The 26,741-nt window shown below is 35.1% G+C and overlaps 3 protein-coding genes across 17 annotated transcripts in view; 2 read left to right on the forward strand and 1 right to left on the reverse strand.

Annotated features, from left to right (window-relative positions):
- DBT (dihydrolipoamide branched chain transacylase E2) lies at positions 1–13,820 on the forward strand. 5 transcript variants are annotated; one of them, XM_080602477.1, is made up of 13 exons: positions 8–132; positions 2,218–2,355; positions 3,015–3,079; positions 3,992–4,115; positions 4,273–4,348; positions 5,240–5,421; positions 5,846–5,973; positions 7,120–7,363; positions 7,808–7,974; positions 9,012–9,089; positions 10,694–10,885; positions 11,066–11,137; positions 12,170–13,820. In XM_080602477.1, the coding sequence occupies exons 2-13, from the start codon at positions 2,292–2,294 to the stop codon at positions 12,335–12,337; spliced, it is 1,560 nt and encodes a 519-aa protein (XP_080458603.1). In that variant the 5' UTR covers positions 8–132; positions 2,218–2,291; the 3' UTR covers positions 12,338–13,820. The 5 variants fall into 5 exon arrangements, with proteins under 5 accessions (XP_080458605.1, XP_080458603.1, XP_080458606.1 ...); XM_080602480.1 differs by lacking the exon at positions 2,218–2,355 and having other exon boundaries at positions 74–132; XM_080602478.1 differs by lacking the exon at positions 8–132 and having other exon boundaries at positions 139–2,355.
- LRRC39 (leucine rich repeat containing 39) lies at positions 13,514–25,017 on the forward strand. Of its 9 annotated transcripts, XM_080602507.1 has the most exons (12): positions 13,656–13,673; positions 13,908–13,979; positions 15,056–15,101; positions 16,722–16,836; positions 17,595–17,794; positions 18,705–18,810; positions 19,862–20,018; positions 20,553–20,689; positions 21,114–21,259; positions 21,654–21,806; positions 23,035–23,174; positions 24,194–25,017. In XM_080602507.1, exons 5-12 carry the CDS (start codon positions 17,670–17,672, stop codon positions 24,247–24,249), a joined length of 1,020 nt encoding a protein of 339 aa, XP_080458633.1. In that variant the 5' UTR covers positions 13,656–13,673; positions 13,908–13,979; positions 15,056–15,101; positions 16,722–16,836; positions 17,595–17,669; the 3' UTR covers positions 24,250–25,017. The 9 variants fall into 9 exon arrangements, with proteins under 9 accessions (XP_080458630.1, XP_080458628.1, XP_080458629.1 ...); XM_080602504.1 differs by lacking the exons at positions 13,656–13,673; positions 16,722–16,836 and adding an exon at positions 13,514–13,654 and having other exon boundaries at positions 17,633–17,794; XM_080602502.1 differs by lacking the exon at positions 16,722–16,836 and having other exon boundaries at positions 13,522–13,658; positions 17,633–17,794.
- TRMT13 (tRNA methyltransferase 13 homolog) overlaps positions 24,040–26,741 on the reverse strand; it is a 7,257-nt gene continuing 4,555 nt past the window's right edge. For all 3 annotated transcript variants that reach the window (XM_080602497.1, XM_080602496.1, XM_080602498.1), the window contains exons 9-11: positions 26,251–26,325; positions 25,000–25,408; positions 24,040–24,693 (exon numbers count right to left, since the gene is read on the reverse strand). In XM_080602497.1, the coding sequence (XP_080458623.1) occupies positions 24,519–24,693; positions 25,000–25,408; positions 26,251–26,325 (659 nt within the window). In that variant the 3' untranslated portion in view covers positions 24,040–24,518. The remainder of the gene's footprint in view (positions 24,694–24,999; positions 25,409–26,250; positions 26,326–26,741) is intronic.

Below are 26,741 nucleotides of genomic sequence, written 5' to 3' on the forward strand. Positions count from 1 at the left end.
GCTGCGGCTCGCGTGGCTGCGCGCGGGTTGGCTGCCGGGTGGGAGGTGTGCGGGGCGGCGGCCGGTGCCTCCCGGGCTAAGATGGCGGCCGTGACCGCGCTGCGGAGCAGCTGCAGAACCGCGGGGCGCCTGGTAAGGGAAGGGCTGGGGGGGGGCTGTGTAGCCGCCGTAGTTGCGCGGGCAGCGTGCGGCGTCTCCGCCTCAGCGCTTCTCCTCAGGCGGCAGCGAGCGAGACCTGCGCGGCTGAGCCTGGGTGCGAAGGCGACGCGCTCGGGGACTGGCGCCTCCCCTCAGCCCCCTCTCCCTCAGGGGCTCCCCGCGATCCTGCGCCTCAGTGCCTGCAGCGAAAGGGACCCGTGCCCCCCGCGGCAGGCCACTGACAGCCTTCTGGCACTTGTCGGTCGTCTGAGTCGCTGCGTTGCTTCCCATCTCTCCGCCTGTGCACCGATCCCTTTGTATAGCGCGTCTGTGCAGCCAGGCGAGGTATAGGTGTGCAGAAGGGAGAAACGTGCGTTTCTGTCAGTCACAAGAGCCCTGATATTTGTGAATTAAGTAGTTCGGGCACCGCACTTCAAGAACTGCATCTGGTTGGTTTCTTTCTGGGATGCTTACAATCACTTGAGGATATACCATCATGAAGATATTACTTTTGTAGTTATCTAGTTTTAGGTTACATATAACTCATTTTACTGATCAAATAATTTTGGAAATAGCAGCCTCTTTTCAGTTTTATTCCTAACCAAACCAAAGTCTTAAATCCAGAAGGAGATTCTGATGAGATGAAAGTGTTCATCTAATCAATGTACATGCTGAACCATAGATCTCAGAATTGGCTATTTATAGCGTGTTTCTTGCAAGCATGATTTAATTTTTGCTAGATGCTGATTCTTCTTGTGACAATGTACTGTGAAACAATGCTAACATCCAAGAAAAAAAAAAAGATGCCAATTACAATTTTGAAGTGTTATGTTTGAATATTATTTTTTTTCTTTTTTTTTTTTTTTTCTGGTTGTCAAGGGGAAGAAAGATAGGTTGTGGTGGTTTGTGGAGGCTGTAAGTTGTGAGGAAGAAAAGAAAGGAGCCTGGCATTCCTGGGTTAAATGGTGGAGAAATAACAGTTAGCTAGAGGCTAGGCATGGTGCCAATTGTTAAGGCAAGGAATAATGTCTGTCTGGAATATGCTGGTAAGGGTGTTGGTTTAGTGTGTAGGTAACTTTATACTTGGAAATACAGAAGATGTATGCAAAACAAATCCCAGATAATTAAATGGTCAATAAAAATGACTCAATATGACAGCAAGTCAAAAGAGTTCCATAGAGGAATGTCCTTTAATATGAAATTGTTGCCTTTGAGCACAACGTACTCAATATGACTTTGAAATTGAGTGTTACTTCATCAGGTAATCTGTTACCTGCGTGCTGTGTTAACAACATTTTGTTCTGAAGCCAGCAGTAGACTTTTAGGATTGGTGGTGGTTTAGAAAAGCACAGTAGGCTTCTTCTTAAGGAAACAGTGCAAATTGATCTAAACAGGGGCAAGACAGTTCTTCCCCAAATAGCATTGTGTGTTGCCTTGGTTCAAGCCACAAGTCTCAGGTCATCCACAAAACAGTGGCTGATACCTCCTCAATATCAGTGGGAGACTGGAGCAGGCTATTGGTCTCCTTCTGACGGTAACTCTGCTCCTTGAAAAGATGCCCAGGAGAGTTTACGTTGTCATACAGCATGATAGTGGTGACATAAACATAACTGCTAGTACTTTGCTACTTGGGATTTATTATTATTTTATTTTTCCAGATACCAAGATACATAGTTTGTTTAACTTTTTTGACATTTAGTAGTTGCATGAATATGTACGGGTATGCGATGAATGTTAGAACTAATCTTGTCTTTTATATGCTCTTATTGTTTCCTTACTTCGCATTATGCAGCAAGTAGTATTATGGTGATTAAATACTGAATACAAGCACGGTCTTTTTATTTTATGGTATAAAATTGTTTACCTTGTTAGAAAGGAATACTGTTCTATGAAGAGATTGGATACCGTATTATTGCTTTAACATACTAGCACACCAACTTTTTACTAGATAATGTGCAAAACCTGCAAACCAAAATAATTAAGTTATGTGAAATGCAGCAATTTTGAATTATTCTTACAGATATAATTTGAAACAGCATTGAAACTTTTCTGTAACAAAACCAGTCTGTTTTTTGGCAGTGACATTACTAATTCACTACCTGCTTGGTAGTAACTACCTGGTTACCAAATGCCAAAATCACATTGGAAGCATTATGAAACTTCACACTTACGAGATAGTTCAGAGATTTGATGTACTCCTTGTGATCATCTTCACAGGTAAATACTGAATGATTGCCATGTAGGTTTATATAAAGAGAAAAGTTTTATAGTAAGTTTGGGACAAAGATCTTGTTGGACAAAAAATGTAACCATGGACTCAAGTGGACAGACATACAAAATTAAAAATAGGAGCAAATAGGTTCCTGAAGACAGATTATATACCAATTTTTGAATTGAATTAAAATTTTAAATGCGTTCATGCAATAGGATTTGTCATCATTTGCAATTACCATTTGACTTTTTTTTTTTTTCAGGGAGAATTATTTGGAGAACTAACAAAAAGGGTTTACTGTTTGTTCATGATAGGAGTTAAAAAAAAAAAATACTCTAGATCAGTAGATGCAATCTTAGTAGCAGGCAGATGCAAAGTAACTCAACGTGACTTTGCTGTGTCCTTTAATGGAGTTTGTATTTTATAAATATTTGTTCCTAAAAGATGATATTAAATGTAACTTGCAGTGCTAGATCAAATAGTATAGAAAACATACATTGTCAATTCAGAATTGTACAGATTTGGGGGTAATCTATATTGTAAATATGTAATATATAGTTCAAATAGTTCAACGGTTTGGGGGGCTGGGAGGGCAATTAGGAAGTTTATATTATTTGGAAGGATATTTAAAAAAAAAAAAGTTAAAATGAACTTTCCCATACAGGTGTCCTGTTTTCTGGCTCATCTAAGAAGATAATTTCTAAATTTTACAGTTGTGAGCTACTTGAGGTACATTGTAGCACCTGATTTTTTTAATCTCTAAATTAATTAGAGATAGTATCTACGGATAAATTTTATCTTTATAAATTTTGCAGAACCCAAGACAACATAACACCAGAATTAGATTTAAGAAATGTTACTAAATAAGAAAGGGTCTGAACTAACTTCTGTTGAGATTAATGATAAAATGCCTGTTTATGTCAATATAAGTGCTACTGGCTTTGCTTTTGACCAAAATCATGACTGATTACATGGTGCTTTAAAGCAGACAGTTTTCCATAAATAGCCTTTCAGAAAATTCTTTTGACCCTTTAAGTTGATTTCTGGATAAATATAATTGCAATTGAAATTTATTTGAAGATGTTTGTCTCCTATACAATAACGGAAATAAAAGGGCAACTCTTTGTGCCCTCTGGTGTGAATTTCCTTTCCAATTTGTACTTCTGATCACCTTTTGATTGGAATAAGAACCAACAAAGAATAATATGCTGATTTTTTTTCCCACAGTCTAGGGGACCTTTCCAGCATTCGTTCTGCATGAGAATGTTCCAAATGGCTGATGTTTTTGCTATTATGTATGCTTTTTTGTGTGTGTCCTGATGAAACTAATTGTTTAGAGAGACTATAGCAACTATGAATCTCTTCAGGTCTTGTCATGATTTTTGTTAATTGATTATGTTACTGTGGCTTTAATCTCTCCATGTGTTGTGTTAGTAAAAGAAGTTAAAGACGTTGCAAAGCTTATGCTAATTTAATGGTTATTATACATTCAGTACTTATTTGGTATAATTGTGTTTTCATAAGAATTTCTCTATATAAATTACAGTTAAACTGTTTTGTTACTGCTGTTGCATCAAGATTATTAAATGAGCTCTGCCTCCTCAGTCTAATATTTTAACACTTAAGACTTTTTTCCCTCAGGTTTGTGCTCACCACATTAGATCGTGCAGCAGCATTCGCTTTGTAAAATCAAAATATGTGTGCGTGTTTGACAAATCTGCCTTCAAGTTTAGTCATCAACAGCGATTATTCAGAACATCTGCTGGTAATCTTTTTCATAATAAAATTATTTTATTTTGCTATTTTATGAATGTTATGTTAGAGACTTGTGTATACTGGTATATAGACCATTTTTAATGCAGTCAGATCATTCTATCTTATATTTAATATTAAACATGCTGTTTTTCTTTGTCTGTTTTAAGTTTCGTGTGGCCAAATTGTCCAGTTTAAGCTTTCTGATATTGGAGAAGGGATTACGGAGGTGACTGTGAAAGAATGGTAAGCTAAGCTAAGCTTTCTTAGAAATATACTAAGAATTCAGCAAGTAGTTTGAGTATTATTGATAATTATCAAGAATTCAGTTATTTACCTGACAGTGTTTTCTGGGTTGCTAGTGAAGTTTTTCAAGTTTTGTTTTCCTTGCATACAGTAAGCTTTACATTTTGTTTATTTGTAATCCGCTTTATTTGAAAACGGGAAAGGTGGAGGGAATGGGGTGCCCTAACTGCACCTGTTCATAGGCTTTTCTTTAGTGTTTTCAAGGTGCAGGAGGTCTTGGCTGTACTTTAGAAAAAATTACAACTCTAGAGAATCCACATAAAATTATCTTCTACCCCTTCTTCATTCAATTTAACAAAATATTTGAACATTTAAATTGTTGCTAGAAAGCCAGTGATGATTAGGTTAAGCAAAAACAAAGTGTCCAGCGGAGGGAGCAAGGCAGTGTTAGAATGCCTCCCTCTTTGTACACGTAGATGCAATATCTCTGTGTCGGAGAGAGTTTCCAACTTCTAGATTCTGTTCTGAAACTGATGATACACTGATCCTGACAACTTGAAACAGACTTCTTTAGCTTCAAACCGAGCTAGGCTTATTCTTATTTTCACATAGTTTATAATCTGCCAAAAAAAACTCTGCTTAGCTAAAGTAATAGTAAAAATTGTATATGTGGTGATATTCTGAAACATTGTGTCATTGCTCAGAAACCTTTTTTTGTGTGACATCTGGCAAGAGGTATATAGCAAATGTATCCAGTATGTATGATTTGTCATCTTATCTGGAATGCATTTCATGTTGTGGAGATATACATAACTGAATTTAGCAAAAGAATACACAAAGTAGATTTTAACAGTTATTATCTTTTATATTAACATGTGTCTTTTCTTTTAGGTATATAAAAGAAGGTGATAGTGTTTCTCAGTTTGATAGCATTTGTGAAGTACAAAGCGATAAAGCTTCTGTTACTATTACTAGTCGTTACGATGGCATCATTAGGAAACTCCATTACAACTTAGATGAAATTGCTTATGTTGGAAAACCATTAGTGGACATTGAAATTGATGCTTCAAAAGGTATTGCAAGCGGTTTTTTCTATTGCATATTTTGTTGTCATAAACCATCAGATTGACAGGGGAGTTTACTTTTTCCTCCTGAAAATGTTAAATGTGAAATTGACTTTTTCTTCTGTAAAGTCAAAAAGATTAAGTGGAAAACGTGATATTGTGTTAGAATTTAAAACTTCAAAGGCCAGTTACTTCCTATTGAAAATTTAGCGCAGGCAGCAGTCTTTAGCACTGATGTGTTCCCTTCCCCGGTATCTCATGTGAGGGATAGGTAATACTTCCTTTGTTTTTTTTTTTTTTGGTAAGAAATTTGGGACAGTGTTCACTGTCCATTTAACTTTTTCTTAAGTTAGAAAATTTAAATCAAGTTCTGAAATTTATCAAATTCTTATAGAATAGTTTAATAAAGTTATTTTTTTCGTTTTATTTTCAGGTGTTGCCCCAGAAGAAGATGTTGTTGAAACACCTGCTATGTCTCACGAAGAACACACGCACCAAGAGATAAAAGGTCACAAAACATTAGCAACGCCTGCAGTTCGTCGTCTTGCTATGGAAAACAATGTAAGTTTGCTGAATCGCATCTGGCCACATTTTATCCCTCTTTTATAAACAAGTTTGACTGACTGAGAGGATATTGATTAGAGGAAAGTACAGTGAGAAATGACTTATTTGCAAATTTATTTCAAATGTGTAAAAAATGTTGTAGTGATGGAGAGAATAATGCTTTCTGATGATTATGGCGCATAGGAAAAGAATTACTGGGCTTGAAGCTAGGGTGCTCTAGGGTAGAGGTTTCAGAAAACCTTTTCAGAGGGAAAAAGAATGAAGTATCAGAATGGATTTCTGGGACAAAGGAGGGAAGAGAGAAAAATCAATTCTCAGCTTTAGCTAGTTTGTTCTGTTCTCCAGATTTATGTAAGAGCAGGGGATGGACTAGGTGGTCCTTTAAGGACTTTTCTAATTTTTCTTTTTTTTTTTTGGTGAATCTATGAATATTCCACTGTTTTTGAAAGCTTGTTTAATTTTTTTCCTAAAAATGCACCACAATAGAGAGAGAAATTTAAGTGACAACTAATTTTCTTCAAATTAATATTTTACCACTGATCATGTAATAAAGAGGTAAGTAGCATTTGTCCCTCTTTAAGTATGCAGTTAGATACCTCACGGGGCCTTTTAGATGATCTGAACAACGTTGAGTACCTAGTAAATTAATGAAAGTGTTACCTGCCTGCTGCAGAGACAGACATTCTTAGGGATTGTGGGTAAAATGCTACTAAGTTGTAGTTAGAATTAAGGCTTTATTATTTCACAGAATTTTGTAATTAGCATAGCACAGAATATTATAAGTAGTGTAGCTTATGGTTACTTAGCTTTTGTTCTAATTAGGTGGAGGTGTCCTTGACCCCCAGAAAATCATGTGTTTTGCTGTATGTTTTGCTGTGTTTGCATGTCCGGTCCAAATCCTGCCTAGGACTCGTAGCTGCTTGATTTTATAGGCAATGCTTTGTGTCCCGTTTTGCTTCCCTGTTCTGTGATGGGGTCACCATATCCTGGTTGGTCAGGTGCACAGAACCTACAAGATGCTGGAAGGGAGGGAAATTGTAGGTATGTTGGATTAATACTTGGAATAATTAACTGTTTCTCACAATATTGAATATTTTTATATCTCCGTAAAGCAAGTGTCATAGCCTGTTATGTACTTTTCAGATTAAATTGAGTGAAGTTGTTGGAACAGGGAAAGATAACAGAATCCTTAAGGAAGACATACTCAATTATTTGGCCAAACAAACGGGAGCTATTCTACCTCCCTCACCAAAGGCTGAAATTATCCCACCATTGCCAAAATCAGAGACAGTGCCAGCTGCTCCAAAGGAAAAAGCACGCAAAATTCCTGTACCTGTTTCCAGACCGATTGTGTTTTCAGGAAAAGATAAAACTGAACCTATAACAGGTAATTCATGAAATATGAAGTCTTGACATAATGTTCACAGTAGACTACCAGTAAAAGTTACTCAATGAACATTTATGAAATAATTGTTCATGTTTTGGTTGGATGGATTTGGGTTGCAAATTAGAGAGAAAAAAAAAAGATTTCTGGTTGCCTTTCAGGCAGTATTGGCTTGTAGAGCAAATAGTGCAGAAATAGTGCAGATTACTGTACTGTAATACTATGATTTCAAAAATATACAGAGGAGAGAGATGCAGTAATGTGATCTGAAATAATAAAGTAAAAATTGAGCTGTATGTGCTGAATAACTGTTGGCCCTAAGGTGGACTTTACTCTGTGCTTTTTTTTTAAGTTTAGTAATTTTAGAGTAAACAAATAATTGGAATTTCACCATAACATCCCAGAAGTTAATTTTCTTGGAGTAAGAAGTCAGTGAATATTTTCCAGGTTTTCACAAGGCAATGGTAAAGACCATGAGTGCAGCTTTGAAGATCCCTCACTTTGGTTATTGTGATGAGATTGACTTGACTCAGCTTGTTCAGTTGCGAGAAGAGATGAAACCTTTAGCACAAATTCGTGGAATTAAGCTTTCATTTATGCCCTTCTTCATAAAGGTGAGACAACCAGTAGAGGACTATATGAAGTACTAATGCTGTTTTCTGCCAAAATCTTCTGATCAATTATTGTTGTAGGTTGGAGCACCTCTCTATCACTTTTCTTGTGATCTGTGATTTTTCAGGTATCAGCTTTTCTTGTTTATTGAACTGCTCATCAATTTGATGTTGGAATTGTAGCCAAGGTTAGATAATACCATGGAAATTATTTGAAATAGTAATGGAGAAAGATAAAGCAGACAAAGCATTACTTAGGAAAGGGATATGCATCACTGGGTATTTAAATTAAACAAAACAAATTTAGCAAACTATTGGTATTTTTAGTGAGCTCCATTAAAATTAACCTCACGTGAAACACAATTTAATTTTGGTTTGGTTTGGTGTCTGTTGTTGGTAATGAATCCCTCAGGTGAATGAGTATGTCTCTTCTGTTGTTCAGGTGAATTGAGTCTGTGTCCTCTCTTGTTCAGGAGACCGGGCACTTGTACTCATTTAGTTTCATTTTCATACTCATTCATGTTTCATTTCCAACTGTTGTCACCACTGAAGGCTGAATGCATAGTTTAGTCTAAAACTTATGATAATGCTATTTCAACTGGAGTGTTAAATAAGCTCTTAATCTTCTCGCTCTTTTTAGGCAGCATTAATATTCCCTGAAATAAGAATCATCTAAGTGGGGAGTTTAGAATGACACTGCTGAGAAATCTTGTAACGTTTTTTCTTGGGCTATTTGATTTGAATTCTTGAACAGGAAATAACAAATGCTGATTCAATTTCAATTATGTTTCATAAAGGGATTATTATCTTTTATATGTCTGTCTCATCTATCTTTGTTTTCTGGAAGTTTTTCTTCTGTTTTCCTAATCATGACGAAACATCAACACACGAAGAGCTTAGGAGAGTTGAAGCCACGTTTTATTGCACTGAGACCCAAGTTGTTATCAATCTAAATTGTCTTTCACCATTCCTTGCTTTCCATGCACCTCTCTGAGATATAAAGTATAACAATCTATCTATTTTTTGTTTATATTTAACAGGCAGCTTCTCTAGGACTATTGCAGTATCCCATTCTTAATGCTTCTTTGGATGAAAGCTGTCAAAATGTCACATATAAGGTTTGTAAACTACTGATAAAATTGTGAGCAGAAAATCCAAGCTAACAGCTAATGAGGACTTTTCAAAACGTCTGAGCTATGTGTAATAACTTGTACTAAAATTGTAGTGTGAACTGTCTCTGGCTAGGATGGAGTTAACTTTCCCCACAGCTGTGCTTTGTGCTTGTAGCTGGGACAGCACCATTATTGCACTGATGTTTTGTCCATTGCTGAGCAGTGCCGGCACAGCATTAAGACCGTCTCCCTAGCCTACTGGCTGTGGGTGGGCAAGAGGTGGGGAGAGGACATGGCCAGGGCAGCAGACCCAAACCAGCCAAGGGGTGTTCCATGCCATGATGTCACGCTCAGCAATAAAATCTGCAAAAGGGGAAGGAGAAGGGGGGACTCCTGTTAAGAGAACATCTGTCCTTCTGACACACTGCTACACGTATTGAGGCCCCGCTTAAGATGTGTCTGAACATCACTTGTTGATGGGAAGTAGAAAATATTTTTTTTTCTTTCTTTGCTTCCATGAACCTTTTGCTTTTTTTTTTCTTTCTTAAATTATCCTTATCTCAACCTGTGAGTCTTTTTTCTGTCCATCATACTTCCTTCCTTTCCTCTCCCTTTGAGGAGAGGGAGTGAAAGATTGGTTGTGGTGGAGGTTAACTGTCCATTGGTGTGAAACCACCAATTGGTGTTGCGGTGGAAAATAATTTGAGGATCTAGATTCTGTCTAAGTTTGGATTTTGATTCAGTATACATCTAATTTCTGTGGTTTGTTTAATGTTACTTTTAAAGTTACTTTTACTTCTTTATTTGGGTTTGTTCTCAAAAATACATATTAGTATAATGATTTTCTAGTTTTTACCTGAAGATGGACCAAGCAATTCAAATGAGAACATCTAAAATCCAGTGACAGTAATTTTTAGTAATGACACAATTGTTCTACTGTTCTGACTCTCAACCCTTACGTATTAAAATCATATTTTAAGATAAATTTAATAAAACAATTTTCATACAAAGCACTGGCGGGATACTTCTGGAAAACAAGTGCCTGTTTTCTAAAGTGCTGTATATAATACACATAATGGTAAAAGCTCCTATTGTGCTGTTTTATCAGACTCTCATAGATGACTCCTTACATATTTCTTCTACAGAATGAAAGACAACTCACTTTCCTTTTTTTTTTTTTTTTTTTTTACTGTTTTTCATATTATAGTGTTCTATAGTGTTATAGTGTTCTCTTCTAAACTGATAGTTATTTTAGGATGATTGTGTGGGTAACAAAACATGAAATATTTTCAGTGCAAAATTGATTCCAGATTTTGTATTTCCTGGAGGTGAAATTCCCACAAAAATCAGTTTGGACTTACTTTGCAGATGTGAAAAGCTAATTCTTCAAAATTTACGTCCACTCCTCCACTCAAAATAGTATAGAGGAGCTGCTTAATGCAGAGAGAGCTTCCTTGGTTAAAAACATGTATATAATATTTTATCGTGTGTGTATGTATACTATTGCCAATATATATAATTTTGAAAGCATCCTTCAAGTGTTTTTTTGTGTACAATATATGTTATGTTGACTGCTTATGTTAATGTCCAGTTAATGAAACTTATTGTAGGCTTCGCACAACATTGGAGTTGCTATGGACACAGAACAAGGTTTAATTGTCCCAAATGTGAAAAATGTTCAAGTCTGCAGTGTCTTTGAGATTGCTTCCGAATTAAATCGCCTCCAAGCCTTGGGTTCTGCTGGCCAACTGGGAACAAGTGACCTCACTGGGGGAACATTCACCCTTTCAAATATTGGCACAGTAAGTACCAGAAAAATGAGAACGTAATCTGAAAACTGCTTCTGAAATTAATACTCTAATAAAAGTTTAATATGCAAAGAATAGGATGATTAACAATTCATTCTAGAAACAATCAACCTTTTCAAATAAATTATATAATTATTCTTTAACTGATAATATCTCTAGCATTTTCTTTTTTAGATTGGTGGCACTTATGCCAAACCAGTAATACTACCTCCTGAAGTAGCTATTGGAGCACTTGGAAAGATACAGGTATATTAACTTAGTGATGTCAGTGTTTAATTCTAGTGAACTAAGGTCATATTCAATGATAATGTTCATATATATATATATATATATATATATATATATATATATATATATATAAAAAACATACATGCGGGCACACATATATATATATTGTGTGTGTATGTATATATAAAAACATACATGCGAGCACACACATATATATATATATATATATATATATATATACACACACACACAAAAACATGACCTCTTTCTGTTATATGAATGCATAGCTTGTGATTGAAAAGTTTTGTAGTAATTTTAGATGGCTGGGCAGAGATGCCAAATGTTTAAATAGAAGTCTTTTATGCCAAAAATTCAGATGTATTTTCTAGAATTGTTATATTCACTCACATATGTATTTAATCTTCTAGTTATTAGTAAATATCATACATTATATTTCTTATAAGTTTTGCAACATGGCAATAGCACTCTTGCTATGATCAAGGAGAGAACTTGAGACTAAAAAAGTATTCTAATAATGTTTAGCGTAATGATGCAGATGGCTGAATCTATACAGAACTCTGTATGGTTAACGCAACTTCTTATTTTCTGAATTTGGGGATTTAAATTTTTAATGTAGACACTTGAGATCAATACTGACTTAATATTAACTAGATTTACTTTTCATATGTTCTTTCTGTGATCCTTTTGTTTAGGAAATGCTTTAGGGACACTGTCATTTTGAATGCTAGCAGTGAAAGAAACTATTCAGGAGGGAGCTTTTGAGTCAAGAAAGGTTTTCACTACTTCAGTATTTCCAGGATGGTGGAAAGAGGATACAGCTCTTTCTTATATAGGTTCACAATATATTCTTATCTGCAGCACAAAGAATGATGGAAGCTCTTTCATTTCTGAATGGCACTACTGTTATCTGTCTGCCTAATTTAATAAAATGTTTGAATTTAGATTAACAAATTAACAATAAAAATACAGATTTGTTAATTAAAATATTTCATATTTCTACTTTATTTTATTCCTTTCTCTGATTTTTAGATTCTTCCTCGGTTTAATGGAAAAGGTGAAGTATTTAAAGCACAGATAATGAATGTGAGCTGGTCAGCTGATCACCGCATTATTGATGGAGCTACAATGGCCCGATTTTCTAACTTGTGGAAATCTTATTTGGAGAACCCTGCTTCAATGCTGCTAGACCTTAAATAAAGGAAACCAGGGCTAGAATATGCCTCTAAAATTTTCATATTAGACTGAAGAATTATAAAAGCTGGCTCTGCTAGCACATGCCCTTTGCTACTTACATTATGTAATAATTTTATGTGGTTAAAAGTTCTCAACAGCTTAAATCAGTCTATCAATTAATTGTTACTTCTTTTAATTAGTAGTGCTGTAATTTCTTCTACAGCCAGCTGTCAATAGGTCATGGCGTGACTTCTGAATGTGGTGATGGATTGTCTTTGTTTTGCCTTTTGTAATACATATGGTCATGAGGGTGGTCTAAATGAAATCACTGATCTACGTCTGCAGTATTTTTAAACTGATTAACCCGTTTTGAAGGGAAAAGCTCGCAGTTGTTCTTTGTTGGAAACATAAATTTATTTTAAAAGGTAATATCCAAATTCCCAAAAGAAGTTATGCAAAAATCAAACACAAATAAAATGCCTATTATGCTTCTGCTGTAAGATGTCCAGAGAGCTTTTTGTTATTTAACAAAGTTAACCTCTCAAAACTTTTGGTACTCCACTTTTTCCTGGCATTATATGCACAGGTACTCTTTATCAAATGATAAAGGGAAGAGGGCACGTTTATTCAAATGCTTACTGATAACATTTAATGATAACTATCGGGGCCTTAAAACTGTCTAGAATATACTGTATTTTTGTAGGCTGTAAGTAGTTGCAATCCTTAAATTCTTTCCAGTTATTTTTGTTTCTTATAGAAAGCATGTCTGTTTAAAAAAAAAAAAAAAGGATCTTACTATTTATTCTGTGGTTAGATAAGCCTGACAATAAGCAGAATGTGTTCTAAAAGTTTTCACCATCTTGTGTTATTGATGTTCAGATACTAGAATCTGGCAGATTACTCTAATACAACAAAGAATTAGTGTTAAAAAAAAAATACTATGTGGGATAACGGAGATCCAAGGCAAGTAATCAACGGGTCAAGTTAATACCTTCAGAACAGACAATAGTAATGTTTCTTTAAGGTAAACTAAACAGGTGGTAAGCATTATAGTGGTTATTTAACAGGAAATACAAAGAAAATGGTTGGATATAAATGCCTTCTAGAAATGTAAGCTGAAAACAAACAGGACAGTTATATGACCTTAAAAATTAATATGCAAATTGGACATTTTCTCCTTTCTTTAGATATATCAAAAACTGTCTCTACAGGAGCATTCTCCAAAATAGTAGACCAAGGTAGCCTAATGTATTTAGCTGTGAAGATGCAAGACACAAGCTACCAGAGGTAGAATCTCTGTTACCCTTGATGCTGAGACTGAGCAAGAGGAAAGCTGGTAATGTAGGTGGGGAGTATACATGTAAGGTGCTATTTATATTTTTATTGTGGTATAAGGGTCTTTTATATAAGTCATTTCTTGCAAAGTTTGACTAATATGTTGTGCTTATCACTTATTTCATTTTTATCAGATTTATTTATTCCTAATAAATTTTTTTAAAGCCACAAAGAATTGTAGTAATACTGTTTTTATTTGTGAATTTCATGCAAGCAATCCTATACAGGTGGCTCATTCTTCTATTTCTTCTTATCTTAGAGAACCTACTGCACTTGAGACTACTAAAAGAACGCAGCGTAATGGCTGTTCTCCTACAAGTATATTGTTGTGGTAAGGGTCTAGTCTGAACAGTGTATTTTTTTTAGTGTTATGGTCATGCAAAAAATGAATTGGGACAACAAAAGTGTACAATAGAAAGTGATAAAGTGATTTTGAATTGTTTAATAGAAGACTTTTGTTCACAGGAAAAATGTGAAATTTCTTAAAACTCCAGTAAAAGGGAAAGGTTTTTTAGTCTAACTCTAATTATCCACCTCTTTCAAGGAAGAAGAAATTAAGTAGTTAGACTTTAAGTTATGATTTTTTGTATTAAAAAAATAAAAATACTGTGAGGATTGAACATATACTAAAACTGAAAGAAGAAATACCTATTACCAAAGAAGCTGTTGGATCACTTTTGCTTTTGTGTAACTTTTGCCCCAGCTCCCTCAAAAGCAAACACACAGAAAATTATGAAAAATACACATTTGAAGACTGGAAGTTAAAACAGCATCTTTTTTACAGAGGCATTAGCGTTCAGGTAGTTTGTGATGGTGTGGAGATGGTTTACCCCTGCCTTTTTTTTTTTTCTTATAAAGTTCTATGTTGTAACAGTAGAATCTAAATAGTTTAAGAAAGCCTAAGAATGACTGAAAATTCTTTCTACTGAAAGAGGATTACAACCAAATGATTGACATTTGTTAAGTTTCATCTTCGTATTTTATACCCTTATAATCTGCAATATGAGTTAGAATGATCCAGTTTTCTGACTTCTATCTCAAATAGTGATCTATAATTTCATTAAACGATGTAAGAGTAAAACAAGTAATTGCCATTTTGAATTGAAAACTTGCTTGCTTATTTTTCATGATGGAGCCTAACAAGTATGTTGTTCTTTTTGTTCACAATTAGTAATTTTTGTTAATCTCAAACAATGTATGGGAGTCTAGTAATTTTCAGCAAACTGGGGAGACATGAAGAGTGGTAAATGCTTGGGGGTTTTGCAGAAGTGCCTCATATGATACCTTCTATTCTCAGCATAGGTTAAAATTAGAACTAGACTGACGTTGCATTGGAGCCTGCGTGAGAGTTCCAAATGGTTTTGGTAGTACAGACAAGATTTGTAATTTATCTATTCTCTTGTGCAGAAAGCAATGAGTCATGGAAAATCTTTGAAAGCACCACATCTTTGAGGTAAGTTGTTCTTAAATTTGTTCACATGATTGGAGGTGAAGTTTTGGGGAGATCAGATTACATGGTAGGAACTTGAGGTTGTTTTACAGCCACACTTGTGAATTCCCATCTGAATTGTCACTGACAATGTGATTATTATGTTTGTGGTCCATTTTTTGGTCAGGAAAATGAAACATAAAAGAACTAAAAGCTTTTGATAATCCTGTTATATAATTAAACATCCTTGAAAACAGAATCGTATACATAGGGCCTCTTTGACATTTCATGGTTTTAAGGCAATATCTATTGAATTCTCCACTACAAACGAGAGTTGCCAAGTGTAAGATTGCAGTAAAAATAAGTATTGATTGTATAGTCTGATACTGGGTTTAGTATGCATGAACAAATATGTCTTTTGAGACTGGAACCCTTATGTCTCTTTTCTGCACAACACACTTAAAAAGATTTCTAGTTTTCTACCTGAAAATGCATATAGTTCAGAAAATCAGGTATGATGGATCAGGTCAACTGCTTAATCCCAATAGAAATCTAGCCCTGAAGAATATGGCAATTTAAATTGAAACTACTAATCGGAGCACAAAGCTTCATACAGTGTTTTAGTCACTAGTGTTGCATATTTGCATGAGGAATGGGAAAGGTAATTTCTATGAGGACCACTGAAAGAGAAGTTAATCTTTCAAAATACAGCACGTAAATGTGATCATGTTTATGCAGAAGAGAGAAAAAGGAAAGAATCCTCTCTTTTAAAGGGAAAAAGGGATTGAATTCCTAAAAAGGGATTGAATTCCTAATTGAGTACCAGGGTGCATTGTGACACATTGTGGGACACTGCATCACCTGTCAAATTCTGCCAATTTTCTTTAACAGAGAACAGTTAAGAATCCTCAATATGAAAGTGTTGGACCAGATTCTTCTTTATGCAAGCTTTATAATACGATTGTATGCTGTCTTTATAACAGAAAGTAATCCTGACAATTTAAAATTATTATTATTTGCCTGGCTATACCTTGTTGATTAATTGATCTCAGTATAATCAGACTTTACAAATACCTACGGTAGCAAAAGACACTGTAAACATGAAGCAGAATGATTGTGTTTGAACACAGAAATGATCACTAAATGACTGTAGTCTATCCATGCAATGTAAAATTACAATAAACATGATGGTAAAGAATGTTCTAAAAGACAGACCTGCCGCAATTACTGTAAGGAAATATTTGCATGAAAAGACTTGACATTCCACTTTCGTTATATCTACCTACTTCTTAGGAAGAAAGTTTTCCTCACTTTTTCAGTTTGAGTGGATATGTAAACATTTTTGTTACTTAGCCCCTGCAAATATTATTAAAAAGTTGAAATAGAGCAATCAGATTGCCAGCATTCAGAGTACAGGTATGTACACTGCTACTTGTACAAAGTTTAACCCTCCAAGCTCTCCTTGATATGATTATCACTGCTTCGGTTTACTTCTAAAAACAAACAAACAAACAAAAAAAACTTTCCCCAAATCATTACAATATTGACAATAAGAATATTTTTCAGAGGGATGCACCTATTGGGATGATTGAGTATCCTACTTTGCTGCTCTTCAGAAAATTATGTATTAATTATCTCTCTAAGGAAAAGATGACTTCAAAACATTAGCTTTATTTATTTATAAATTGGGATCCTGAGACTCAGGAGGGCCACAAGAAGATTGAGAGAGAGGTGTGAAGAATTTAAAAAGCCTTAAAAGGTAATGTATTACTAACTCTAAAATATAATATGAGATTATATATGAGAATATGAGAGAAACTATTAAGAAAATTAAGCATGCTAATTTATTTCCAGCAACATTTCAGTTACTCTGAAGTGCAAAACTCCTTTAATTCCAAATATTTATACCTGCCAGGATGCAGCTACCATGATTTAACTGCCTAAAATTGCAGGGAACAGTTTCATTTCTTCCTGGGAAAGGAATGAATGTTTATATCTGCATTTAATAATTATGGTTGTTCGTAGTCTACAATTGTAAGATGTAAGAAACTGAAAGAAATAGTTCTTCACTGATGAAGAATGCAGAAGAGATTGCAAAAACATACTTCACAGGGGTACCTTTTGGGAAAAAAAAAGTTCAAAATGGTGCTTTCAACAGTTAGTGTTTACCTTGATTCCCAAACTGAAGGTTTAAATTCCTTATGCTTTGTAATTTATTTGTTGTCATTATTTATTGTATTTATTGTAGTTATAAACATCTTTGAATGATACTTCTACTATGGTTTAATGATCTCCAGTGGTAAATTCCCCAGGTCATTGTACAATGATTTTGTTGAAAACTGATTTATGAAACCGATCACCTTTTTTTTACTATAAAATTTAACTAGGTACAATTATTTTGTAGAGAGAAAGCAATTGGTAAAATCTGTCAACTTAAATACATTAACTATGCTTAATGATGTAATTGAGGAGGTATGGCAATACTTTAGTTTTCATGTCACTGTTCCCATCTGGTAGCTGTTACATACATTGATGCATTGAGCCTGAAATTACAGTCAGATTCCCGTGGCTGAACCTGAACATGTAAGAATCATGACTGAAACTGCAGTTTGTATTGGATCATTTTCTGCTGTGAAGACACTTTGGGAAGTAAGAATACACAAGATAAATGAAGAATTACGGAAAGAAAAGGAATTCAGACAGAGGTCTGCAGGAAGGTAGGTAAATTGCAGATAGTTTGTGAAAAACTAAACCATAAGGTACGCTGCAGTAGACTGTAACTAGTCTTTTCAAACTCATCCAGTCCAATTCTTTAGCCCTTACTCCAGCAGAATTCCCACTGGTTCAAATCTGGCAATATGTTCGTCAAGCGAAGAATTGTGTTCTAAGATAAAAATATTAGCATATACTAAATCCACTAAATACGGATATTAAAATTCTCTCCTGTATGGATTACTCTAACCAGTGGAGTAATTTAATTTGCTATGCTTTATTCTCAATGGAGGAATTAACAGGGTCACTTAGTTTTCTGTGTGGCCAGCAATTTAATGAAATTTGAAGAAAGTAGCAGTTTTGGAACCCTTCCTTATTTGTCAAATGTGTTTTGAAATGGAATTACAAATTCAAAAGTTACTAATGAAAAATAAAAGCAGAAAGAAAGAGAATTAGCTTAATTCTTGTAATTCTTATTCAAGGCCCCTTCAGAAACCAAGCTAAAAGAATGCTTAGCTGGTTGACCTTGTCTGGTTGTACTTAGTTCGGGTTGAACTGAATGCTTTCTGTCCCAAGAGGTTGTTTCAAAATTGGAACTGTAATTTCACATGACTTTATATTCTTTTGCCCTGATGCAATACGATGAAACTGAATGCAGTTTTGTTTTCCTTCTGACTGTAAATTTGAAGAACTGTGTTGAGCTGCAAATGAATAAAATTCCTATAAATTACCCCAGACAAACATTACTTCATGTTCTTGTCTTCCCTTAATTGATAGTATAACTAGCATCCAGAGGTAATAAATATTGTTTGTCACCCAAAAATAGTTACTGTTTCTTTGTTGTTCCAGAAAATACAATGGGTAGTAATTATTGCCAGTATAGAGAAATACTGAAAGAGTTTCTTTCTGTTGTAGGCTACTGCTTGTCTGGGAGGAAAGAGCAGCTTTAGCAAAGCTCAAAGAAAAAATAATTAATGAAGATGGAAGAGCAATTTTAAGGATAGAAGAAGAAGAATGGAAGGTAGTGTTAATAGGTATTAACATTGCCTGGGCTGAATGACTGATGCATTAGAAAACTACTATTTACATCTTTACACTTACAGCTGTACTATTTTTATTCTATGAAGCGCTCATGCGGTGCTTTGCTAACAGTGAATTGAGGTGCACTGTTGTGAGACTGTAAGCTGACTTTTTTAGTCCTGAGTATTAAGCATTGCTCTGCAAAAATACAGCCCAAAAGGCTTTCCTCCATTAGAAGAGATTTACATTGCAAATTATGAGTTTAATTAGGTAAATTCTCATTTTGTTAATGTACCAAAACTACTGAAATATATCAAGGAAAAAAAAACCCTGTGTTTAGATGCATAAGATTTCTTACTGTTACTTTTTCTAAAAGAGAAAATGAGTAAGTTAGATTCCCAGAATAGTTTATTGTTTCTAGTGTATGTGGAGAAGTGCTAACTGTAGAATCAACAACTGAATGGAATCTAACCACCTTAAGCTGCAGAGCTGTTAGCTTCACCAACACAGAAATGCAGATGCTGGTCTATATGAAGTGAATCAGACCATGCTGGGCCAGTGAGAGTAACAGCCCCACCCAGAAATACTCTGGGGGTCCATAGGTTAGTGTAAGGAAGCTCTGTTCTTTAAGAACAAATAACATACAAGCACTGCAGTTTTTCTATCCCTCTGCTCTTGTGCTCTCAGCTGCTCACTGCTTCTCTTTACAGAACAAGAAATGTAGTTTAGATCACCACTGAAGTGCAAAAAGCAATTTAGAGCAGTTTCGTCTTCAGTTATAAAGCCTGAAGCTTTTCAAGTAGTGACAGTAGTGCAGATATCTAAATCCTGGGAGCAAACAGTGGGCAGGTTAAAACAACAATTAGAATGACACACATTTTTGGAACTATTTTTCTGGATCCTACAGTATAGCTCAAGAACAAGGAAGACTTATTTATTATAATGATAATACGAAGTGTTAATATTTCAAATAACTAACCACCACCTTCTACCTAATCCTGTATTATTGTGTATTAAGCCAAATTTCTTCTGGTCTCTATTTCTTGTCTTAGACATTACCTTCATGTTTATTGAAACTACTCCATCTCCAGGAATGGCAGCTTCACAGAACTAGCTTGCAGAAAATTCCTCAGTTCATTGGAAGATTTCACAATCTTGTTGTTCTGGATCTATCCCGGAATTCGATAGAAAGTATACCTAAAGAAATTGGTGAGCTGTGCTTCCTTTTATTTTAAACCGTTTTTCTAAGAAAATTAATTTTGTTCAAACATGCCGTTTTTGTGCATTTTGCCTCACTAGCATTCTAACTGGGTAGATAGAAAACATGATTTAAATTTGGCAGTGAGACAGAGATCTTAAAGCCATTGAGTCCCTACAAAAAAAAAAAGGCGAGATAAAAAAGACGTATCTTTATGAAAGCTCTCTGTTGGGGGGGGGGGGGGGGAGAAGAGCTTTAATAACTGCTGTGCTTACGACATGAGAGAAAAGTGATACTGAAAAACATGCTATAAGTTCTGAGCTCACAGCATGAGTTGCCCTTGTTTGTAAGTTTTCGGGCTTTTTTGAAGTATTCAACTAGAGTTCTGTACTAGTGTCCTGAAGTTCTTGAATTTGAATGATTTTTTTTCTAGTCAGAACACAAAGTGCTTATAAAAATATTAGGATAACAAAAAACAGTTAATGTTGTCTTTCAAATCTGATAAAATGTTGACGTTCATTCTTTCTCACTTGTGCTCTCTGCAGGCCAGCTGACTAGCCTCCAAGAGCTGCTTCTCAGTTACAATAGAATAAAGTCTGTTCCTAAGGAAATAAGTAATTGCATCAGCCTGGAAAGATTGGAACTGGCTGTCAACAGGAATATCTGTGATCTCCCTCCTCAGGTTTTGAGATACTGTTCTATTGTTCTATTTTTTTTTTTTTTGGTAATGTGTATTTTGAATTTATTCAAAACCTATTCTCATTAGAAGTTGCACTCTGTGTTTTCAGATTTATTTTGATATTCTGACTTCATAAATACTCCACAGAAACACACATGACCAGTATTCTCACAGGACTAGTCAAACTGAAGTCACATGAGAAGGATATACATATATGTATACCTGAGTAGTTGCAGGAGCCAATCTGTTTTTGTCCAGAGTACTGTAGTTGTTAAGGCATATCAGCTAATGCAACTCAAAAACCATTATTTGTTTACAAACTCTGAAATATGTTTTAATGTATTTTAAATTCTTTTTTCTTAGTCATGATTACATCACTGCTGTAATGGAACATGTATGCTAGCATTAAATCTCTCTTCCTTTTCAGTTAAGTGAATTAAAGAAGCTTTCACACATAGATTTGTGCATGAATCAGTTTACTACCCTCCCTTCAGCCCTTCTCAACATGCCAAATCTAGAGTGGTTAGATATGGGGGGAAATAAACTCCAGGAGCTTCCTGATGCAATTGACAGGTAAGTACAATTCAAAGATAACATCTTAGTCTGAATTCTGCTGCACTGAAATTCTAATGGTTTAATTTGTCAAAAGATTATTTTAATATTAACCTCAAAGCAAACTTAAGATTTATCAGCCCTAATGCATTTTTGATAAATTGGAATAATCAATTCAATAAACAAGTTATAAATTTGCTATCAGTTATCAAGTTAAATGTTTCTTGCCAATGAATTTTTTGAGATTTTAGTATTCTTTATGAGTCCTTCATGTGACTGACTGAATGAATAATTCATTCATGATTCTTAAGATGAATCAATTACCATTGATTCAATTACCATTGTACCATTAACCATTGTATTAATGGTTAATTTTCTAAATCTTGACTGATTATGCAAATACCTACTTTGACAGAATGGAAAATCTCCATACCTTATGGCTCCAAAGGAATGAAATAAACTCTTTGCCAGAAACCATTGGTAATATGAAAAATCTTAGTACTCTTGTTCTTAGCAACAACAAACTTAAGGATATTCCTGCTTGTATGAAGCACATGACAAATCTGAGGTAAGAAAAAGCTGCATAAATATAAATAAAAATGCTAGCAGGTAAGTTTTAAGGCTTTCCTTAAGTTGTGTATCATTTAAAGAACATAAGCTATGATAGATACAGTCCCAAAGGTGAATGGAGACTGCAATACATTTTCTCATTTCTGAAAGGCCCAGATGCTCACTTCTAATTGGCCTTATATAGCGCTCCCTAAATCCAAGAGCCAGGAGGAAAGATAGGTGATGAATGTGAAAAAGACAAAAAGTACAATGTTGGTCCTGAAAAGCCAAACACTCAGAATTGGAGAAAAAGTATTAGCTATAAGGATATGGATGAAACTCTTCTGTACTAGATTAGAAAAAAAAAATAAAATGAAAGAACATAAGTTGTTAATTGGTACAATTAGATTATTTTGTATACTATGACAAACCTTCCTGTTATTTGTATTTTCATTTAGTTATTTTACAGAAAGAATATTAGTCTAAATAATCCCTAATCCAGTAAGGCAATTCTTCTGTTTTCAGACCATTTAGGAGGAAGCAGCATCTGTTTAAACACACATATACAAGCTCACCTGCCCAATATAATCTTCAGTTTGTGAAGGGGGAGATGTAGGCTTTATCTGTCTACAATCTGTTTTCCCTGTGTAATGGTAGCTGTTGTAGAATGTAGTAGGTTGAGCGTGGAGGGACAGGCTCAGAGGTGTCATTTTCCTCAAGTAGAGAAATGTCTGGCTTATGGTTCTTATTTGGCCCATTTCCTACAACAGCTAAAATATCCTGAGCATGCTGTAGCAAAAAGCCCCTAAGGTAACAGAAATACGGTCAGGCACAGGTACACGTGGAACAGCTGAAAGGGGTGAACTGAGAACAGAGGAAGACTGGACTGGCTCTTGCCTTGCAAACTTAGGAGAACACCAGCATTTGCACCCTTGTTCTCCACTCATCTGTTTGTGAAAAGTAGATGAGGCTGACAACTGGGAGAAGCTCAGAAGACTGCAACATTTTCTCCCATCACAATCAGCTACAGTTAGTTAATGTAAGAAGTCGTCTTCATTTAGTTTACATAATTCTACTAATATTGGTGGTTTCAATTAACTTGTTGTAAGATAGCATCTGGAAAAATACCCTTAAAATTACTTTTCATTTGTTCAAGATGTTGTCTGATGAATCTTAATTCAGTTTCAAAAGCTTTTTTCTCTGGACAAAACCTAGTGCAAACATAATGTTTTCCAATGAACTGTCAGATTTGTCAACTTCAGAGACAATCCACTGCAGTTAGAGATCACACTCCCTCCATGTGAGAATACAGAAGAGGAGGAGCAACAGGAAATGTACGGCATTGAATTCATGCACTTGTATATTCAGGAGTCACTGAAGAAAACAGGTATGGTTTCTTTTCAAATTCCAATCCCTCTGGAATAGAGTGAGGAAGGATAAGAATAGAGGGATGGATAAACTAGATGAAAGAAAACTAGGGTACATATATGAATGACCCATGAAGAAACTCGAATAAAATTTTCCAGTCTAAAAACACTTTTACTGAAGGCAGGGACACTTCTAACAAGCTGAAACAGTAGGTCTTCCCAGGTAAAGCATATATTCTAGCAGGAACGTACTGGAACCATGGAACATGGTTCATGGAACATTGGAATGCACGTACTTGAGTTTTCTACAGCCTAGAGAAGTGGAAATTGATGACTGTCTGTTGTAGTTGCAATTTAATCAGAGTTAACTAGTATGGGGCTTCTGGCACTCTGTCGTACAAAGCTCAACTTTCACTCTTTTTGGATGTTGTCCAGGTGGGGACTAGCATATAAGTATGTAAGGGAGAGATGCTTATGTTCCCAGCATGCAGCACTTTTTAGCAATGAAGTACCAACATCTGACTTTTTTTCTCTTAACCACTCTCTACTGCTTCTCCCTGACATACATGTAAACAAAGTTCCATGCTACTTCTAAATTTCTATGACAGAAAAAGAAACCAACAAAAAAGATGCCCATGGGTAGTAATATCTAAAGCAACAGATTCTATTTCTGTGTGCTTGAAGGTCACAGTAAAAGACCAAAAAAACACTTTTGAAGGGATGTGCAGGTGGCAGCGGTTAGTTGCAAAGAACTTAAATTCATTGAAGATGTATTCTTCATGAGGGCTTAAGAAAAACCTGAAATGCTCTTTAGAACCCTAAGACAGCTTTTTTAAAAGCGGTATTTCCTAAATGAATATTCAAATTATCAAAAATACATCAAGACAGTTTAAAAATGAATTTTATTCCTTAACGAATTCCATTATCAGCATGAGCTGATGAAACAAGTACTTTGGCCTACTTAAAATATAAAGCTATCCTGAACTTCAAACTGAAAACAAACTACGTTCATTTCTCATTTTAACCTATTGTCTTTCAGGAAATTTGGAGAGTTGCACTTCTGGTCCTTCTTCTATCATAACTGCTAATGATTAAAGAATGTAACTGAGTGGAAGAGAATACTGAATATACTTCTTCCTAACAATGAGGCCTACAACCAGTTTCAAGTATTCTTAGGGATTTTTTTTCCAGTAATGAGAACTGGTTTGTGTATTTGTAATTCCAAGTGAAACTGGGAACTGTAAAACCATTTCCTGAGTAGAGGAAAGACTAAAACAGTTTTTTTTTGTAAGCACTATATCTGCTTTTTAACTGATTTAGATAGATTTTAGTTTGTCTTCTACCAATTCCAAATGTCTATCCTGTCATGTAGTTGGCTCTGGGACAGCTGTCAACAGGACGTTCTCCAAGGATATAGCAGACTCTGTGTAATGGTGTAGTGTAGCCCTGTATCCTCGTTGTTGTAAATATCTGATCCGTCCATGATCAATCAGCAGTTTACAGAGGGCACCAATCTCCTTTCGCTCTTCAACTGGTAGCCTAGTTTCACGAACAGAAAAAACAGCATGTGTTAGGAGAATAATTTTAATTAACATTAGCAGTTAAGCTTAGAAAAACTACTGAGGTCACTATAAATTCACTTCAACTCAGACAAGCATCTCATTTAAATATTTTAAAACTGTGAAAAGTCTGTGAAAACTGAATTTTTGAAGTAGAATGTTTTTGAATAATTAAAGTATTCCTGTAAAACAAGTCCTGCTGAGGACCCAAAGCAATTTCATGTTCTACCATATGTAATCTTGCTTTTCTGCTGGAGTCTATATTTAAAAAAAAAAAATCACATACCCTTGCAGAGTGTCAAAACCACTCTCTGTTTTGCTGTATGGTTGGTCATGTTCTTCTGTGTTGTTAGTGTGATCTTCACTAGTAGAGGTTATGGTTTCTCGCATGCCACAAGTGGCCCAGCTACTCATTCTCTGAAAATAATGAAATTCTACTGGTCCAAGTCCTACTGATTTGAAGAACTCTCTGCCTACATAGTGTGTCCAGTCACATTTGTGATGGCAACATAGTGCGATAACAATTCCAGCTACAGGCTTGAAGTTGTCTTTGTTCCTTTCATTATCAGCTGAATCAGCTGAACTCTTAGCAGCCACTTCCGTCTTATCATTCTTAGGACGTTTTGCTGCAGGCTCTTCATTTTCTCCTTCACAGCAAGTTGCATAGCTTTCTACCAAACATCTCAAAGCGAGATCTGGAAAAAAACAGATATACTAAAAATATCAGTGACCACCCTGCGTTTATTTATATATCCCCAAAAGAATAAAAGTATGCATCACAAGCCAAACAACAACTTTGAGAATATTGAAAAATTAGAAGCATAGTTTGAAAACAAAACCTAAAGTGCTAAATTAATATTATGAGACCTCTAGAGCTCCTAAGGGCTTATTCTCTTGAGTTTTCTTCTACCCAAGTCGACATATTTTGGTTAATTGAGTGGTATATTGAAGGAGGACCTCTTCCTTGTAAAACATGTCACTATTTGCTCTAAAAGTTTAATACCTAGGATACAGTAAAATATATGCTTCTTAATGTTTGTATACTTTTTAATAATATGTATACTTCTTAAATGTTTACCTGTGTCGTCTTTAACAGTACATATACAAGCATCAGAGTTGAAATGTCTTTCTCAAGTTAGTAGGCATGTAATATTAGGAAAAGTGTATATGTTGAAAATTATGAGGACAGAAAAAAAGTTCTTATTTGTTTGGGATATGTACTTAGAGCCAATACAATGTTAGAAAGAAAAATATTTTAGGATAGAGATGACTGTAAAAAAATAAGTTTCAACAGTTGACAAGGACAGGACCCCCCCCCACTATTATTTGTTCTACTCTGTCATAAACTGAAGTACAACTTGGGTCTACTATTATCTATTTTCAATTCCACTGCAGTCAACAGATATTTAGAATAGCATTCATCAATAGCGAGCTAGATGGAAAGAAAAAGCATAAAAACTGTTTGGAAGATCATTCCCTTCAGAATGTAAGACATAATATCCTAAATTCCTGCAGTTAACAAATATGTAATTCATACCTGTGGCAGCCCCACACAAATGTTTCCCAATTCCTACCACGGGTAGTCTTTTCTTCTCTAAACTAGGTACCTTATCTGGAAAGAACAAAAAAACACAACCCATATTACTGTAGGGGGCAGTATTTTTTTTTGGTTAATACAACTTCAGCACACTTAACACAAGAGCAAATAACTGTTTGACAATACTAGAAATACAGTGGTCTGCATATACGGTTACTAAATGGATTTTTTTTCTAAGATGAAGGGAAGCAGATGTTGTGGTTGAGAAGCATACTATTATTCTTGAACAACTCAGCTTTGTACAAACAATGTATTTTAATGCTGTTATAAAGCAACATAGTTTTGTTTCTGAGCAGCAGCACAAACAATATATCAGTGAAATGATTACCAGAGTACTCTGGAATTATCTGTGGCCCAGAGAAAAGCTTCAGTTAAACAGTAATATAAATACTGTGACTTTTATTAAAATGCAGTATTAGAAATAAACGATT

The sequence above is a fragment of the Anser brachyrhynchus genome, assembly GCF_964034855.1.
Source record: "Anser brachyrhynchus genome assembly, chromosome: 8".
NCBI lineage: Eukaryota > Metazoa > Chordata > Aves > Anseriformes > Anatidae > Anser > Anser brachyrhynchus.

What these genes read in the sequence shown, in the direction of transcription:
- DBT (XM_080602477.1), top strand. Translation starts at nt 2,292, where the DNA reads ATGAAACTTCACACTTACGAGATAGTTCAGAGATTTGATGTACTCCTT. An exon ending in TGAAATTGATGCTTCAAAAG is followed by an intron (nt 5,422 to 5,845) that starts GTATTGCAAGCG and finishes TTTTATTTTCAG; the next exon opens with GTGTTGCCCCAGAAGAAGAT. An exon ending in GTCTTGCTATGGAAAACAAT is followed by an intron (nt 5,974 to 7,119) that starts GTAAGTTTGCTG and finishes TGTACTTTTCAG; the next exon opens with ATTAAATTGAGTGAAGTTGT.
- LRRC39 (XM_080602502.1), top strand. Translation starts at nt 13,622, where the DNA reads ATGCTGAGACTGAGCAAGAGGAAAGCTGGTAATGTAG. An exon ending in GAGGAAAGCTGGTAATGTAG is followed by an intron (nt 13,659 to 13,907) that starts GTGGGGAGTATA and finishes TTCTTATCTTAG; the next exon opens with AGAACCTACTGCACTTGAGA. An exon ending in AAGCACATGACAAATCTGAG is followed by an intron (nt 21,807 to 23,034) that starts GTAAGAAAAAGC and finishes ATGAACTGTCAG; the next exon opens with ATTTGTCAACTTCAGAGACA.